Source organism: Pelecanus crispus, chromosome 1 (genome assembly GCF_030463565.1).
Source record: "Pelecanus crispus isolate bPelCri1 chromosome 1, bPelCri1.pri, whole genome shotgun sequence".
Classification (NCBI taxonomy): domain Eukaryota; kingdom Metazoa; phylum Chordata; class Aves; order Pelecaniformes; family Pelecanidae; genus Pelecanus; species Pelecanus crispus.
Genome location: NC_134643.1, coordinates 28710059 through 28725724, shown reverse-complemented (window position 1 = coordinate 28725724; position 15666 = coordinate 28710059). Strand labels below are relative to the sequence as shown.

Here is a 15666-nt window from a genome sequence, read left to right as displayed (position 1 = left end):
CATTCCATTATTCGAAGAAGTCTGGGCAAACGTTCTCTTCTTGGTCCTTTTTTTATATGTGGAGTTTGCCTTTTGCCTAGGAAGATGTATTTCCAGGGACTTCTAGGTAGACCCCTTCTTCTGTGTCATTCATGCAAAATTTTGTAAAGGTCAGATCCTGAACCAATGTTACTAGATTTGAACTGATGCAGGAGAAAATATTTCCCGTGAGGTAATGGTGGCTTGATGGCCCAGAGAAACACTGACAGGTAAGGGGAAAATAAGGTATTCTACTGACCAATTGAAAATCTTATAAATGACAGCACAATGTTGGTTTTCTTTTTTTTTTTTCCCTTTTTCTTTTCCGTTCCCCTACCTTTCACTCCATTTATGATTTGATGAATAAGGTTTATAGTGAAAGACAGGCCAGTACATTCTGAAAAAGGTCATTTCTGTTTACTGGAAATAACTTTTAAATCCTAATGTTAAGGAAAACCTGGTATAAGCAGGGTTATTGAAAATGCTTATAAATGTTTTCTCCTGCCATCATTGAAGATGGGCTCACGTCTGTGTCTGTAGCTAGCTTCTATTAGTGGAGTAATTAAAGTATCTCTCACCCAGACTGCTTTGCATGCTGTTGATTTTAATTACTTTAGTCACTACAGTTACATACTCCAGTGAAATTATAGTTGGAATATATTATAGGGGAGCCTCTAATAAGATCTTTACATATCGTACTTGAAGTGCAAGTGCATAAAAAGACAGTCGAGAGGATTTAACATGTAGCATTTTCAAAGTGCCTCAGTCATTCTGGCAATGTTTTCTGTCTAACAGAACATCATTCTGCTTGGGTGCTTGGTTGTTAGTAAGTGAAGGATGGTGACTGCTGAGATATGACTTGCTTCTCCTCCTTAACTCCTTTTTGGAGCCCTGTCTTGCAAGGCACGGGGGTTCAGTAAATCATCAGTTTCTTTTAACCCTAAAGTTAGCAAGCTCTATGGTAATTTCATCTTTCTAATCAACTTTAATGACAAACTAAGGGATAATTTCTTAGAACAATAGTCAGATTAGCTGCTCTTCACTTTTACAGTGGGCCTACTCCAGTGCCTTGTGTTTACTACTCTGTGTATTTGCAATTTACTATAAGAAGCTATAATATTGCAGTGTGCAGAATTGTTTGCAGAATCCAGCCTTTAGTGGAGCTTGTTCCCTCCCCTCCCCCCTGCCTTCATTTACCTGTAATCTTTAACTTTTTAGTGCTGGAATGTTTCAGTCACTATATAATACATGTCTGCTGAGTAGCTTACTAGTGTGGAAGTCAATTCTTTGTAACAGTGGGAACAAATCTATAATTCAAGCAACAGTTAAGCAGCATTTCTCTCTACCTTTTGGATGCTTTGTGCCAATCTACTGGTAAAGAACATATAAATTAAGTTGAACTAATGAGTTGTCAGGTTTCTGGCTCCTGTGTTTGTCTCTGGAACAGCATAAAATGGCGAGATACAGTCTGGTGAATATTTTGGTCCAAGATTTCCTTAAGAGACAAAACACCTTATTTTACTGTTGATCTTTAACTACAATAAATCTAATGGTTTTTCGCTTGCAAGTCAAATCCATTATTACTTAAATAGCTCTCTTAACTTGTATAGCTGCCACATATTCATATTAGGCAACTGCTTCTGAGTGAAAACAAGAGGAGTGAATAAGATAGCCCTCAGCTATTACTTAGATGTTTTGTGAACTATGGAACAATTCATGTATTCCAGGTTACCTATACATTTATGTATGAAGTAATGAATTCTTTCATTATGTCTCTGTCATGTCACTCTTTGAATTAGTTCTCTAATGAACCCAGCTGCTGCTTAAATAGCAGTTCCAGTGGTCATTAACACAGGTTTTAAAGCCTGTATATTGGGTGGAAATTTAAAAATCCATGTGACGTGGGAGTACAAATCCCAAGATCAGAAAGTATTCTGAATTCACATAATAATTTTGCATATGCCATGCATACTCTGAAGTATTAATCAAACACTTTTCTTTCTGCAGACTTTTAAATTCCCAGATGTTTACTTTTTTCTTTCTTTTCAACAGATATAAGCTTACCAAAATCAGCAACAATATGTTACACAGCTGCATTGCTCAAAGCCAGAGCTGTCTCTGACAAGTAAGTGCATACGAACCACTGTCCAGCAAAATTCCTGATTTAACTCAAGATTTCTCTTAGCTGAGCCCACACCCTAACAATCTGCTGGGTTAGCAGGAGAATTTAGTCCTGCAGTAAATTCATAAAATTACTTTATATATAAAGAAAAATTTGCAGTGATCAAACATTGCATTTCGAATATTACAGAAGAAGAAAAGAAGAGAAATAGCATAATTTCAATTCTTGCTTCAGTTTTATGTATACTGTCTGGGTGAGCTTTGGCTTCCTAGATAGTATAATGAAGATGCAACTGAAGGGTGTTGTGTGGCTGAACCTCTTCAACTTTGTATAAACCTGACCACAAAAAGGTAATAAATAAATGTGGGTGCACTGGTAGCAATGTCATTTTACAAGTGCTGTCAGAAGACTGCTCATCTACTTAAATAGCGGCAGGTGGATTTAGCATTACTATGTCAGGGATTCTGAGAGGTAGATGACGTTCATATTTTTAGAGACACAAATATCTGCTCATTCCTGTTATGGTTTTCTCTTGGGTCTCAACCTTCCAAGGTGCTGAGCACATCTACTTGATGCCTGTGGACTTGAGAGCACTGGCCCACTCTGAAAGGGTGCTCAGCTCCTTGTGAGATGGAGCTCAAAAATCCCAATTCTGCTCTCAGATGCCTTCACACAAATCCCAGGCAGAGTTGTGTCTGTGCACCTGAGGGTCGAATGCCTCCCTAAAGTTGGAAAGCAAGTAGAGTGGAAAGCCATTTTCTTGACTGACATCCTGACAGTTTTTGCTTTTAAAGTGTATGTACACATCAAGATCTAAGTAATTTTCTTTCATTCTTTTTATCCTGTAGATCGCCAGTACCTACTGCAACATCTTTCCTCCCTACACAGCGACTCCAGCTTGGGAGGGCAGGGCTAAGGTTGTCACAGCTTTCCCTGTGGTGTCTGCCTGCCAAGTACAGCTCTGGAGTTAGCCGTGGGGTGTGAGGTGAGAAAGAGATTGCATGGTCTGGTTTTTCATTCACTGGGGCAGATGATTTGCCCACAGTTTGGGCATGCTACCCTCAATGGTGCTGTGGCCAGTAGACCACCCGCTACTGCTGCTGCATCGTGCTTCCATCCCAACCTGACCCAGGGGCATTGGGTTGGGAACCTCCCTAAAACCTCCCCAAAGCTGTTTTTAATAGAAACACTCCAACAATAATTTGGCATTGGTTTTTTTTTTTTTTTTTTGCTTTGCTTTTTTCTGCAACTTCAGCTTTGAATATGCCCCTTAGTAAGGTACCTAGAGCAAATTTAGATTAGTGACAGGGAAAGGACTGTTTGAACTGACTTTCTGCCATGATTAGATGCAAACATGCTTTCCACTTCTGCTGGGATTTTCATTGGCCTTGATGTAATAGATCACTCAAAGTTTCCACTTGCTATGGAAGTTTGGAGAGCATAGGAAATTGACTCAGTTTGGTTACATGGGCCCATGTTCTAGATTCCTTTTCTGGCTTTTTCTTACTAGCATTTCTGACCTGATGTGTTTGTTTCTTTGCTTTTGTAGATTTTCTCCAGAGGCTGCCTCAAGGCGAGGGCTGAGTACTGCAGAGATGAATGCAGTAGAAGCTATTCACAGAGCAGTAGAATTTAATCCACATGTGCCAAAAGTGAGTACGGAGAAAGCATTGTGGTTCTCGTTTGGTATTTCACATTCAGTGTCTTCTACTCTGGACCATACAACTTGAAATTTTAGCTGAAGTGAGTCCTCTATGGGAGCAACAATTACACAGTGGATTGTGGCAGTCGACACCACCAAATGCTGTGGTGCAGGACAGAATCATACATAAGGACAGATTATTATTTACAAAATAGCCATTGAAGATCTTCTAGTTCAAAGTAGCATGGTTTATTTGTTTTGATGATTACATGTAAGAATATGTTTTTGGCATGCTATACAAAGGAACCTATGTTTGGAGTTCATGGTGTGCTTCATCTAAGTTGCATTAGTAATTCCTTATGCAGCACCCTGTCATTAAGTTCTGAGAATGCAAAGCTCAGAGATGAAGAAATGCTGAGAACTACAAAGTGAGAAAAGGGATTTATGTTCTAATTCCCTAATCCCCTCTCTAGATATGTATCTCAGCAGTAAGAATCTTCCCCTGGGGCTACTAAAGGCTAATGTATTTTATTATTTCATCACCTGATAACTCAGTATTGCAGTCTGTCAGTTCATTGTAAAGGCAAACTAGAGGCAGATGCTTTTTGGCCCTTAGAGATCTGCCTCTGAACCTCACCCCACAAACCTTTGGACCAGTATTGCCCTTAGAAAGTAAGCAGACTCCACTGGAGCGCAGAAGACTGGTGTGTGTGTTAATGGAGGGAACCTATTCATTAGGTACAGATGAACACCAAGTCTGGTCAAGATACACCCAAAACATCTCCCATATGTACACAGGAATTGCAGAAAGTTCATTCTCATGCATTGCAGGAGTTAAATATTTTCTCTGTGAGCTGTATCTGTTATGCCAACCACTAAATAGCATGGTTTAGCTATCTGAAAGTTAGGCTATTTGTTTAATAAAATCATCTAGACTTCCTCTACAGGCAGTGGAAAGAAGGAACTATCTTAGACATCTCTAGACAAATTTTCCCTCCGAGGTGCCTGTTTCTACATTGACTATGAAAGGAGCAACTATTTTCCAGTAAAAGCCTGATTTTTAGACAAGAAGATTTAGGTGAGATGAGTCGCTTTGTATTATTAGCTGATCTTCTATTTTTGTGCCAAGCTATAAAATGAAAATATTAAATGAACTTTGGTTCCAGGACTGCTTCTCTGGAACTCTGTTTACTTTCTTCCATCCCAATGGTTCTTGCAACAACACAGCCATTGATATTTCTCTTCTCCCTGGTTGCCTGTTTAACTCTATTCCAGTCCTGTTCTGGGTGAACCTTTCTGAATGTTTTACTGAAGCCCGGTTAGAGTATTCTGTCCTTGCTGTCCAAAAAATTAGCTGTCTTGCCAAGCAAAGATAACAGTTTAGCCTGTCATGAGCAATCCTTGGGAGCCTGTTCCATTTTCCTCACTTACCTCCATGCTTTTGATAATTGTTTCCATCAAAATCTTTTTTAACAGTTTGCATACTAATGATTCCATATTGACACATATTGTTTCCCTCCTCTTTAAATGAACGGCATTGCATTTACTTCTCTCATCACTGGATCACTTGATTCTGAGTGGGGATCTTTTTGGTTTAAGTCAGTTATGCTAGTCTGGCCATTTCTGGGACTGGTTCATTCACTGTTCAGGGACAGAGATCAGTGACTGCAGGGGCCTCCACTTCTATATGTGCTCCTGATGTCCATCCTGCTATTGTCTCCACGCTCTGCACTGCCATGAAACTGAGGCTGTCTTCATTTACTACCTTTTTGCTTGTTCTTTTTCTGTTCATACTTAAAAGCTTGCTCTTCTTTGGTTTGACTTCTTTTGCAAAATCTGCCTTACTGTCAGTTGTGGCAGTTGCTCCATAACCTCTGCACTTCCAGACCTCCAGGATCCTGCTTTTCTTGTAGATCAGTACTTTCATTCATCGCATGTGACCTCCATATCACTAGCCAGCTTCTGTTTAGGTGGCTCTTCAATACAAGGCTGGATCTCCTTTCTGACAAGTATCCCCACATGTGAAATGCAGACTGTGTGTTATTTTCAGTACTTTTGATTTAAAGAAATTCCAGTCCTCCTCCTCACTTCAGTTCCTGAGCTTTTCAGTCAGTTCACATTGTTAATTGATTCTCTCAGTTTTGCGAAGTCTGTAGTTTTGAAAACCTTTGTGAAACATACACATTATCAGGATAACAAGGTAGTAACGGGAGCAGACTCTGGGGTTTTTTTAGTTCATATTTTAACATTAAAACAGTGTAGCCTAATACAGATTAATACTCAGCACTGCTGATTTCACACTCATTCTTTCTGCTGTTAGCTAAAGTATATTAAGGTGGCAAAAATGTATTTTTGGTTATAATTTTATGCACAGTATGGGTATTACACCTCAATTTCCACTCAGTTATGATTGAAGTCCTATCCATTTTGTTCTTGGTGAAAGGGAGGTAAGTTTTAGCAAGCAGCATCACAAGAAATGTAACAGTGCCACAAAACTAATATGTCTTCAGAGCTTCTTTAGGATTTTAAACACTAATGAGTCTCTTGTTCAGACTGAGGAATAAATAAATTACAAAGGTGACAAATTATTTAAAGCATTTGCAAAGTTCCCAGCAGAAGCCTTGAAAGCAGGGAACTGCACTATTAAAGAGAAAAAAAATGGTTTATGGTTTGTTTCAAAAGGAGATTTTACCATTTTCAGTGCCAATCATTAAAATTTAGAATTATCACATTAAAGGATTATTGCTGGATATGCATTTTCAAAATATTTAACTGGAAATAGCAGATTTTTGCTAATGAGATTCTGAGATAAAGGGAATGCAAGGAACACACTCTGAACATGCTGAGAGATGCTGCTGAGCTGGATTTAGCAAGAAAGGGAGACTTGGTCTCCCATTGTGACCTAGTGCTGGTTTGTGTAAAACAACCATGGGATTCTTACAATGCTGCTGACTTTTCCCTGGGAGATTATGGCCAGATTGCAGTCCAGTGTTCCATAGTGAGTTGCAGAGGTCAGATGTGCTTCTTACACTTTCTTCTGAATGTAATCTAAAGATGTAGGAACCCTTTAAGAAGAAGCAGTTTAAAAGTCCCAGATTTCCATCTTTACATAGAGGTGAGAAACCCTGCAAAAACACCTACCTTCCACATAGAAACCAGTGTGTATGCATGGTTCTGGGAGTCTTCTCAGTATGCATGTCATGAAGATGTTGGCACCCACTTTCATTGATTCTAGATGACAACGCATCACCTTGGTTTTTATTTTCTGTCTGCACAAAAATGCCTTTTACAGAGACCTAATATGGCTTGACAGTCTTTCTTCAAGCAGCCACCCTTCCAGAAAATAACCTTCTTTTGACACAGATCTCTTCTTCCATTTTTGAGTACATTTCAATGACAGTTTAATTCCCAGAGATCAGTCCATTAAATCTCAGCCATAGCTGATATATTCTCATTGGTTTTGGATTATGCTGGAGTCAAGATGTGACACATGGAAGTACCAGAACTTGGTTTAAGTGAACAAAGGCAATACAGAGCTCAGTGCAGCCTGCCAGATCTCTCCAGGAAGCGGGGCAGCTGACCTGGCTGTGTGGTTTCTGGAAGCTGAGCTGTGCAGGGTAGGGCCAGCTCAGGTGTGTCAAATATGATCTCCTTCTTGACTGCGGTGAAAATGGAACCACTGTCAAACTGATCAAGATTTCTCATTCTGAAGATATCTTACCTGTAAAAAGGTTTCTGTGCTTGAAAGTGGCTAAATTTTTTAAGCTGTACCAGAAAAATATCTGATAAAAGATACTACCTCTATCTACGGTTTGTCTTGTTTATGTTACTGAAACAACTCAGCTCCAGCAAATTGCAGCTTTATACTTTGGCAGAGATTGCCTATGTAAAAAGAAAGCACTTCACCAGGCAGAGTGTTTTCACGGTTCTTTTTAGTAGAAGAAAAATGTAACCAGTAGCAGATTGAAGTCAGCAGTACAGCAGGAAAGAGAACAAAGCAAAGAGCTGTGAATTTCACTATGAGAAGAATCACAACAAATTGTATCACTTGTTTGTGAAGATGTGTCTGAATTTTTTTTCAACCATCTTTGTCTCAAATGAGATTCTATGGACTAGTGTCCTTTTATTTTAGAGTAGTGCCATGGTGTTTGGTCCCAAGGAAATGTGCTGACCCTGTCTGACAATGTGCTGCTCAAAAATTTAAGAGTTAAACAAAAAGGTTTTTATTGCCACTGAAGCAGTTGGGCTATCACTAGTTCCAGAGGGGTTTGTATAGAAAAAAAGAGTAGTACATCCTATGTCATGGAGAGTACATAATTTCTGGAGTGGGTGGGGAAAAAAGTGTATGTGTATACACACACACACACACGACTTCATCAGTATTATTTATATGTTGTGTTTGGAGCTTCCCCACTTATATGTAATGCAACTATCCCAAGCTAATGCTGATAAAGTACCACAGCTGTTTCTGGGGCATTCCTCAATTGTGGAACACCCTTTCTGAACTGATTTGCAAGGCTCCCTCCCTGCATTCAAACTCCTCCTGAAAAGCCACCTCTCTTTTCTGAGACACAAGCTATTGAGTAAAGCAAAGGGAAAAGAAAACAGGTGATGGTCGATATATCTAATTGTTAAAAGTAAGTCAAAGGTGTGCTCTGCACACAGTTGTATGGGTTTGCTATGTAAGCCAGGAGCTGAGTTGATTTAAAGAGAGTACCTGCTTGTCACGAATGAAGGTTTGTGAATCCTGCTGATTATGTTGATTCACTATGAATGAGTGACTTTACACAGTTTGATTTAGTAAAAGTTAGAGTTTACTTATAGCGAATTGCAGAATTTGGTTATAGTATTTTTAATAGCACTCAATCACCAATGATTAATAAAGTGATAGACAAAATTAATCAAAACAGTGACTTAGTTACAGATTCGAAGATGGCAAGGTTCACTCTATTACTACACAAAAGCACACATAAAAGAGAATAAATCACAAAAAGTTAAGCTGATTCATAAAAGCATTGCGTATATATGGAATAAAAGTAAAAGGGGGAGAGAGAGCAAAAAGGGGGGGGGGTGAAAGGGAACCCTCCCGTTGAGTCACAAGGTTCGGACTAGACCCCCTTGCTTTCTAAACTCCTTCTCAGAGAGGAGTCTAGGTGTGGCTAGGTCTAGTCCTAGTCTCAGACTTGGTCAACGGTTTATATGAATAAGAGTAATGTATATATATATAAAGGAAATATAAGAGTAATGTATATATATAAAGGAAATTTGGATTATACGAGAGAGAAAGAGAAATTGTATGTAGGGAATGCGGGAACCCTGCCGTTGAGTCATGAGGTTCGGAATGGACCCCCTTGCTTTCTAGACTCCTTCTCAGAGAGGAGCCTAGGTGCGGCTAGGCCCACTCCTAGTCTCAGACTTGGTCAACGGTTTATAAGAGTAATGCTGTAAGGATAGTACAGCAATATCAAACTCCTTTAAAATTGAATCATACATCTACAAACTACTTAAATTGATTTATGCATGCAACTTACAACTGTAAATGCAAATGTGAAAATAGTATACCTGTTAAAAATTCCCCTCGAGTTTAGTGAAATACTCACGTCTAATGCCTTGGCATTTCTCAACGGGCGAGAGCAGAGTCTCGAGGAGTGAAGAATATCAGCAGCCCAGGCTCCGTTGTCGATCTCCAGCAATGGAGTTCTGGTGGCAGCAGACTTTGGGAATCTGCTAGTTTTCGCTGACTCTGAGAGACATTTCGATCAGAGGGAGATGCTGGTGCGGCCCGTGGCGGTCCAGGAGAGCTCAAAGGGCCTCACTTAGGACTGCCGTTTTATAGGATTGTGAGATGATTGACTTTAATCACCAGTAAATTTCCATCCGAGCCACAATTCGGGTCGGCTTGTTGCTGGAATTCCAGCAGCGATGATACCACCCTGTTTCAAGGCTGTCCGGGGTAGCTGTTTGTTCTTGTTCCCCTTGTTAGCCATAATATGAATCTTGATAAGAACAGAGACGCTCTCTGCTCCAGCCATGTAGGAGTTTCTGGTACAATTAAGGAGCGCTTAACTGACCAACTCTCTACGCAAAAGCTGCAGCCTGTGAATTCCTGAGATTGTAAAGCAGACGAAGTAGAGGGGAAAAAAACAGGACAGAAAAAAAAACAGGGGCAGGGGGAAGATGTACCACCACACTGCTGAAGTTTGTTGTGTTTGAATTGGACAACTTAAATTTTGATATTGCTTTAAGAAATGCCAATTTTGTGTATAAACAGTTTCTTAAAAGGATGTAAAAAAACATTGACTTAAACACTTTTAAAGAGTTATCTGTTCTTCATTTCATCCCTTCTCATTTATTTCTTATTTATTTTAATTTATGTTTAATAAGAACTGTGTCTGTCTGTATGCTTGTGTGGTTTCTAGTAAGTTGTAGTTGCTAATAGAAACAAATAATGCAAACAAATTCATATACCAGATGGGAAATGAATGTCTTCCGCACACCCCATGATATTACAGAGAAACTATTCCAGTCATGTTTAAGAGAGTTTTTTAACTGTTCAGTGAGACGGTGATTTGTTTTTGTATCTCCAGCAGAAAGGCCAAACTTCTTAACTACCATCAATCCAATGAGAACTTTTAAGATAACCTAAAAGTGGGTTCTCTGGGCATGTAGAAACCAGTATTTTGGAACTGTTTTAAGCTTGTGCTCTTCATCCCACTGGGAGGAGGAGAGTTCCTGTTCAAACAATATTAAATTCTCATATTCTGGCCTGGAGGGATGCTGTCACAGGTGTAGGAGTGACTGTTACCTATTTGTGGCCTGAGCTGTAATTTCAGAGGGAAATTGCACTATTGAGGAAAAGAGGGAAACCTGCCTGAGATAGGTTGATTTATTTTATAAAAGAGCACTGAAGTAGCTCATTAATGTGGAATGTTAAAGCACTCCTAGCAGAGGGGAATTAGTAGCCAGAGTGCTGTCAATATTATGAAATAAATAATGTATATTCAATCAATTCAAGTAAGAGAAGTATAAACTCCACCATGTTGCACTTCACGTGTACAAGGTCCATTGTCATCCTCCAAATACTCATTAAAAGGCATATTCCTATATGTGTACAGAATGGCTATAGCTGAGCAATATCTATTACAATATCATGTAACCGGCCCAGAAGCCCTCTGTGGAAGCACATGAAAAATACTTGTAACTCCTGTTGTAACTCCTAAAATACAGGGTTTTGACAGGAAAAAGTTTGTGGTGACATAAAAGAGAGACCAGAAAAACTGAAAACTTGACCAAAAAAATCCAAGCCGAAACAATGCAGTGGGGAAGGGCTGTGTCCGTATTAGTCCTGTAACAACAAGGACTGTGCTGTGGACTGAGGCCTTTGGAACTCTTGAGATATAGTCAGATTCCTACCCTGAAGTCTTTGGTGGCTGAAGAGAAGATGGTACCTGTCTAGTGTAGTATCGTTGATGAAGTGCAATAGCAGCTTCTTGGAAACTACAATCTGATGTCTTTGGCTGATTTTTTCCAAGAGCTGGAGATACTTACTGCATGCAGAAGTCCATCAGGACTGTGATTCACAGTCACATGTTAGATGGGCAGCATGAGGACTGCAGCTTATTGGATAGTTCTTGAAAAAAGATTTTTTTAATTTAATTTCATTTCACTGGAATTTGTATGCTTGTCCCATCCAAAATGTTTCAGGGGGGCTGTGTTGATTTCATGAACAATCTGCTGGAAACCCAGCAGATTGCTGGGACTCAGTCCTGCCTGTCAAGTATCTGGGTGCCAGTAGCCTGCAGTTACCATAAAAGGGGGCTGCCCTTGCCTGTGCTATCTCCAAGTAGACCCTGAGCCCTGTCAGCCAAACCTCCAGGAACCTGAATGACCTCCAGGCTCTTGAACTCTCCTTGAAAATGCAGCAGTGCACAAATGGATAGGATATTCTAGGACATCAAGACCATCCTAATTTTCATGGACAGTCATATCTCTCCTTCCATAATAATCAAGCCCTACCTACAGCTACGTGCCTTTTTGGTACCTGTTACTGCTATTTAGAGAAGTTAAACAGATGGGGGCCTTCAAGTGCCCTCTCGCAAAGCAGACTTGCCGTTTCTTTGATTAGCTCTATTCTGTACTTGTAGAATTTGATCTTTACGTTTCTGAAAGTGCCTGATGAGAACTGTACAGAGTGTTCCAGACGAAGTCTCTCTGGGGCTGTGTACAATTAGCATTCCTGCTGGAAATGCCTCCAGAATAAATTCATTGACAGCTTGTATGCCCAAAAGGTGTGGCTGACCTTTGTGCGTAAAACAGAAACTATTATGAGGCCCAAATGAGACTTGAGCCATCCATCAACTTTATGCGTGGGTCTTCTTGAATATCATCAAACCAGATTATGGACTTTTTTTTGGGAAAGTAGCTGTGATAGAGTAATGAGGGAGGAGTTTCATTCACATTTTTGATCTGAGGAACTTTTAAAAATAGTTTTTTCTTTCTGAAACTGAGAAAAATGCAGACTGAGAAGTCAACACAACTGAATGAGGACTAAGAATGATTTCCAAGTGTCAAGACATATCCTTCCATCTGGCATTTCCACCTGATTTGTTTTTAATCGCTGGTAACAAGCAATACATAAGAATCAAAATAACATGTTTTCATCTCAGGACTCCTTGAAATAAGACATTCCTTCCTGGTTATTCTCTTCCTACAAATAGCAACATGGCTTTGGGGTTGGTTTTTTTTTCCCTTTGATGGAAATATTTAAATATTGAGAGCTTACTTTCTCATTTACTTTTGCAAAAAATACAGAAATAAGAGCTATGTTCTAAATCAATGAAACAGATGGAAACCTGCAGCTCTTGCAGCTGTATTCCATTCTGCTCAACAGGTATAACGTGTGTTTTTAAAAGGGTGGCACATTCATTAGGGCAGTGAATAAGAACGTTTGCTGTATCTCTGTAAGCCTGGCAGCTCCCTCCCTCTTGTCAGCTCTTTATTCTGTTCTCTCTGTCACTCTTAGTCCCCTGTCCTGCCTACTAAATTGCAGCTTCCTCTATTAATCCACCTGCTCTCCAGCTCTCTCAATTTTTTCTGAAAGGCTTTAGAGAAGATCCAAGTATCGCACGTATTACTCCCACTGCTAATTCAGTTTCTCCTCAATACCGTTACCTGCATCAGAAACGTGTGATTTCTCTTTCCTCTTTGAAGTATTTGTCTATTTCCCAGGGTTGACGGTTCTCTGCTTTGATCACAGTCTCTTCAAATCCTTTACCTGTTTGCTAGTTCTTTCCAGGCTCCTTCAGCCGAAGGGGTATCTGGCTCTAGGATGCCCTCCATGACATCATGCTATTTGCGCTCCTTTCCCTCTGGCCTTCCCTCTTCCTTTCCCCAAGGCTGATTTTCAATTCTCATGTATTTCTTTTGTCCTCTTTCCGTCTTCTTTCTGCACCAGCTCACATACTGAGGGGGTGCTCAAGCATGCCCTGCAGTCTCCCATTCACAAAAGTCATCTGTGGAAAGTTACCACCCAGGCCTTGGTTTCACCTCTGGCGCCAAGTTGCCTTCTCCTGGGTCCCTGCACGGGGCTTCTGTCAGTCCCTAAGTCCTGCAGTCCTCCTCCTTCCAGACCAAAGCAGAGACCAGCGCGTAGGCACAGAGGCCTCAGTGAAGCGGAGGGGCTGCGCGCTCACTCTCTTTTTGCCAATGAATAACCGTAACTTTCCTTTCCGAACCTTGTGTTGGGGCCTGACAGTCTGCTGCCTGGCTCTCCTGCTGCCTCTTGTGTTAACGTGAACAGTCTGGCGAGGAGAACATTTGCTCTTGGGCATCCTGGAAGCATTTGCTCTTGGGCATCCCATAGTTTCCTTATGCTACTGAAGAGCAGTTGGTGCACAGCTGGGAAATGTTCCACTTCTCGGAGGAGCAGCCTGTGATTTCTGTCTGTCATTCCTTCCCTGTAAAGCGTGGTGACAAGGGATGTATCTTTCCCCTCCACTGACTGGAATGTAGTAACATCAGTCATGAGATAATGTCTGCTGAACTGGTAGTGGTCTAGTTCATGGGCTGGGGAAGGAGGAAAGATCACCTGCTTGAATAATGTCCAGGACCTCTGTCTTCTCCTGTGGCATGAACCCTCCGTGTGTTTCATCCGCTTCTGTTATGGGGGGATCCAGTAATGGGGAGAATTGCTTGAGGGTTTAGTCAGCGGTGCTTTTCATTTTCATGCCATTTTCAGTAAGCATTTCAAGTAGCAAGCTTAAACATCCAATACTTTTTTTTGTGGAAATCAGGTATTTGTTACATTTTGTAATTTTTTTTACTTTGTAACGTCTTGGTAGCTACTTAGGTGGCTGCCAGCCTTGTGTATTCATAGGCGTAGGTAACAGTTGATGGCAATGCAGTAAAGCAACCTGTGTGCAAACTATGAATACTGCATGTTTCCTTATAGAAAGACTATGTGCATCAAGCTGCTTAATGTCGTCTTCATTTTATTATAAACACTTTTAATTAAAAAGCTCTTGTAATTGGATTCTCTTTTCTGCTTTGAGCCCTTTTTTCCGTCTCCTTTGATAAGAGAGACATCTCATTTTGAAAGTCTCTATAGTCCCCCTACTACAGCTGAAGAGCAGAACATTAACCATCTGTCAGCATAGCTTAGTCTTTGGGAATAATTCAATAATTATCTTCAAGTGCAGTTGGGGATGTTACACATTTGATGAAACACTTAAGAGGGAAAGTACTTTAGGGAAACAGACCTTTCAGTGTGCATTGTGGACTTGCAGGCAGCTTTTTGTGTTTTCTATTGCCTCTGAAATAATTGTGCTCTGCTTTTTTATTGCAGTATCTACTAGAAATGAAAAGTTTAATTCTGCCCCCTGAACATATTCTGAAGAGAGGGGACAGTGAAGCAATAGCATATGCTTTCTTTCATCTTCAACACTGGAAAAGAGTAGAGGGGGCATTGAATCTCTTACACTGTACATGGGAAGGCAGTAAGTAATTCTCTTTCTTACAAAGGAGCTAATAAAACATTTTTATTGAATGTCATGAGAAAATAATAGCTTTTTGTGAAGTATGGTATGTGGGAATTCTGGAGGTCAGTTATATCCTCACCAGCATTGAAATATTTGAAATTCAAACTGAAAATACAAGCTTCATTTAATGAGGAAAAAGGGTTTTGAAGCCTTGGATTGTGTTTTCTGTGTGACAATGAACAAAATTTTCCATCTTCTTTGTGACATATTTCCCTACTCATGGATAATGGAATTAATATTTTACCTTCCTCATTCCAGAGTTGTAGAAATTTGTTTGTCATTATTTGAATGTTTTGATATTGGGAAATTATTAAAGTGCTTTATAAGCAGAAAAACCCCAACAACAACAGCATAAAATACTGTTTTGTTTTATACTATTCATTAATATTTAATTGACAAATTGGAGTGAGTCCAGTGGAAGACCACTAGGATATATAGGGGGCTGGAACATGCAAAGTAGGAAAAGATGCTGAGCGAGCTGGTTTTATTCAACCTGGAAAAGATTTCTGGTAGGTGAAGGAGGGATCCAGTTGCTGTCTTCCTCCACCCAATGGAGAGATAATATGGAAAACAGAGTCAAAGTCTTCTCAGAAGGGCACAGTGGAAAGACAAGAGGCAATAGACACAAGCTGCAGCCAAAGCAACTTCATTTAGACATAAGGAAAATATTTTCAGAATGAGAGTGATGATGCACTAGAACACGTTGCTGGTAGGTTGTGGGATCTCCATCCCCGGAGATACTCAGAGCTCAACGGGACACGGCCCTGAGCAACCAGACCTAACTTTGAAAATGGCCCTGCTTTGAGTAGGAGGTTGGAGTCGTATACTAACCTGCTAACCTAAATTAT

General features: G+C 40.2%; 1 protein-coding gene across 4 annotated transcripts in view; it reads left to right on the top strand.

The window, feature by feature from the left end:
• ST7 (suppression of tumorigenicity 7) overlaps positions 1-15666 on the top strand; it is a 159775-nt gene that overhangs the window by 130720 nt on the left and 13389 nt on the right. For 3 of the 4 annotated variants that reach the window (XM_075727865.1, XM_075727864.1, XM_075727867.1), the window contains 3 exons: positions 2071-2143; positions 3690-3792; positions 14626-14776. In XM_075727865.1, coding sequence (XP_075583980.1) covers positions 2071-2143; positions 3690-3792; positions 14626-14776 — 327 coding nt within the window. The remainder of the gene's footprint in view (positions 1-2070; positions 2144-3689; positions 3793-14625; positions 14777-15666) is intronic. The other variant, XM_075727866.1, reaches the window with a different exon arrangement.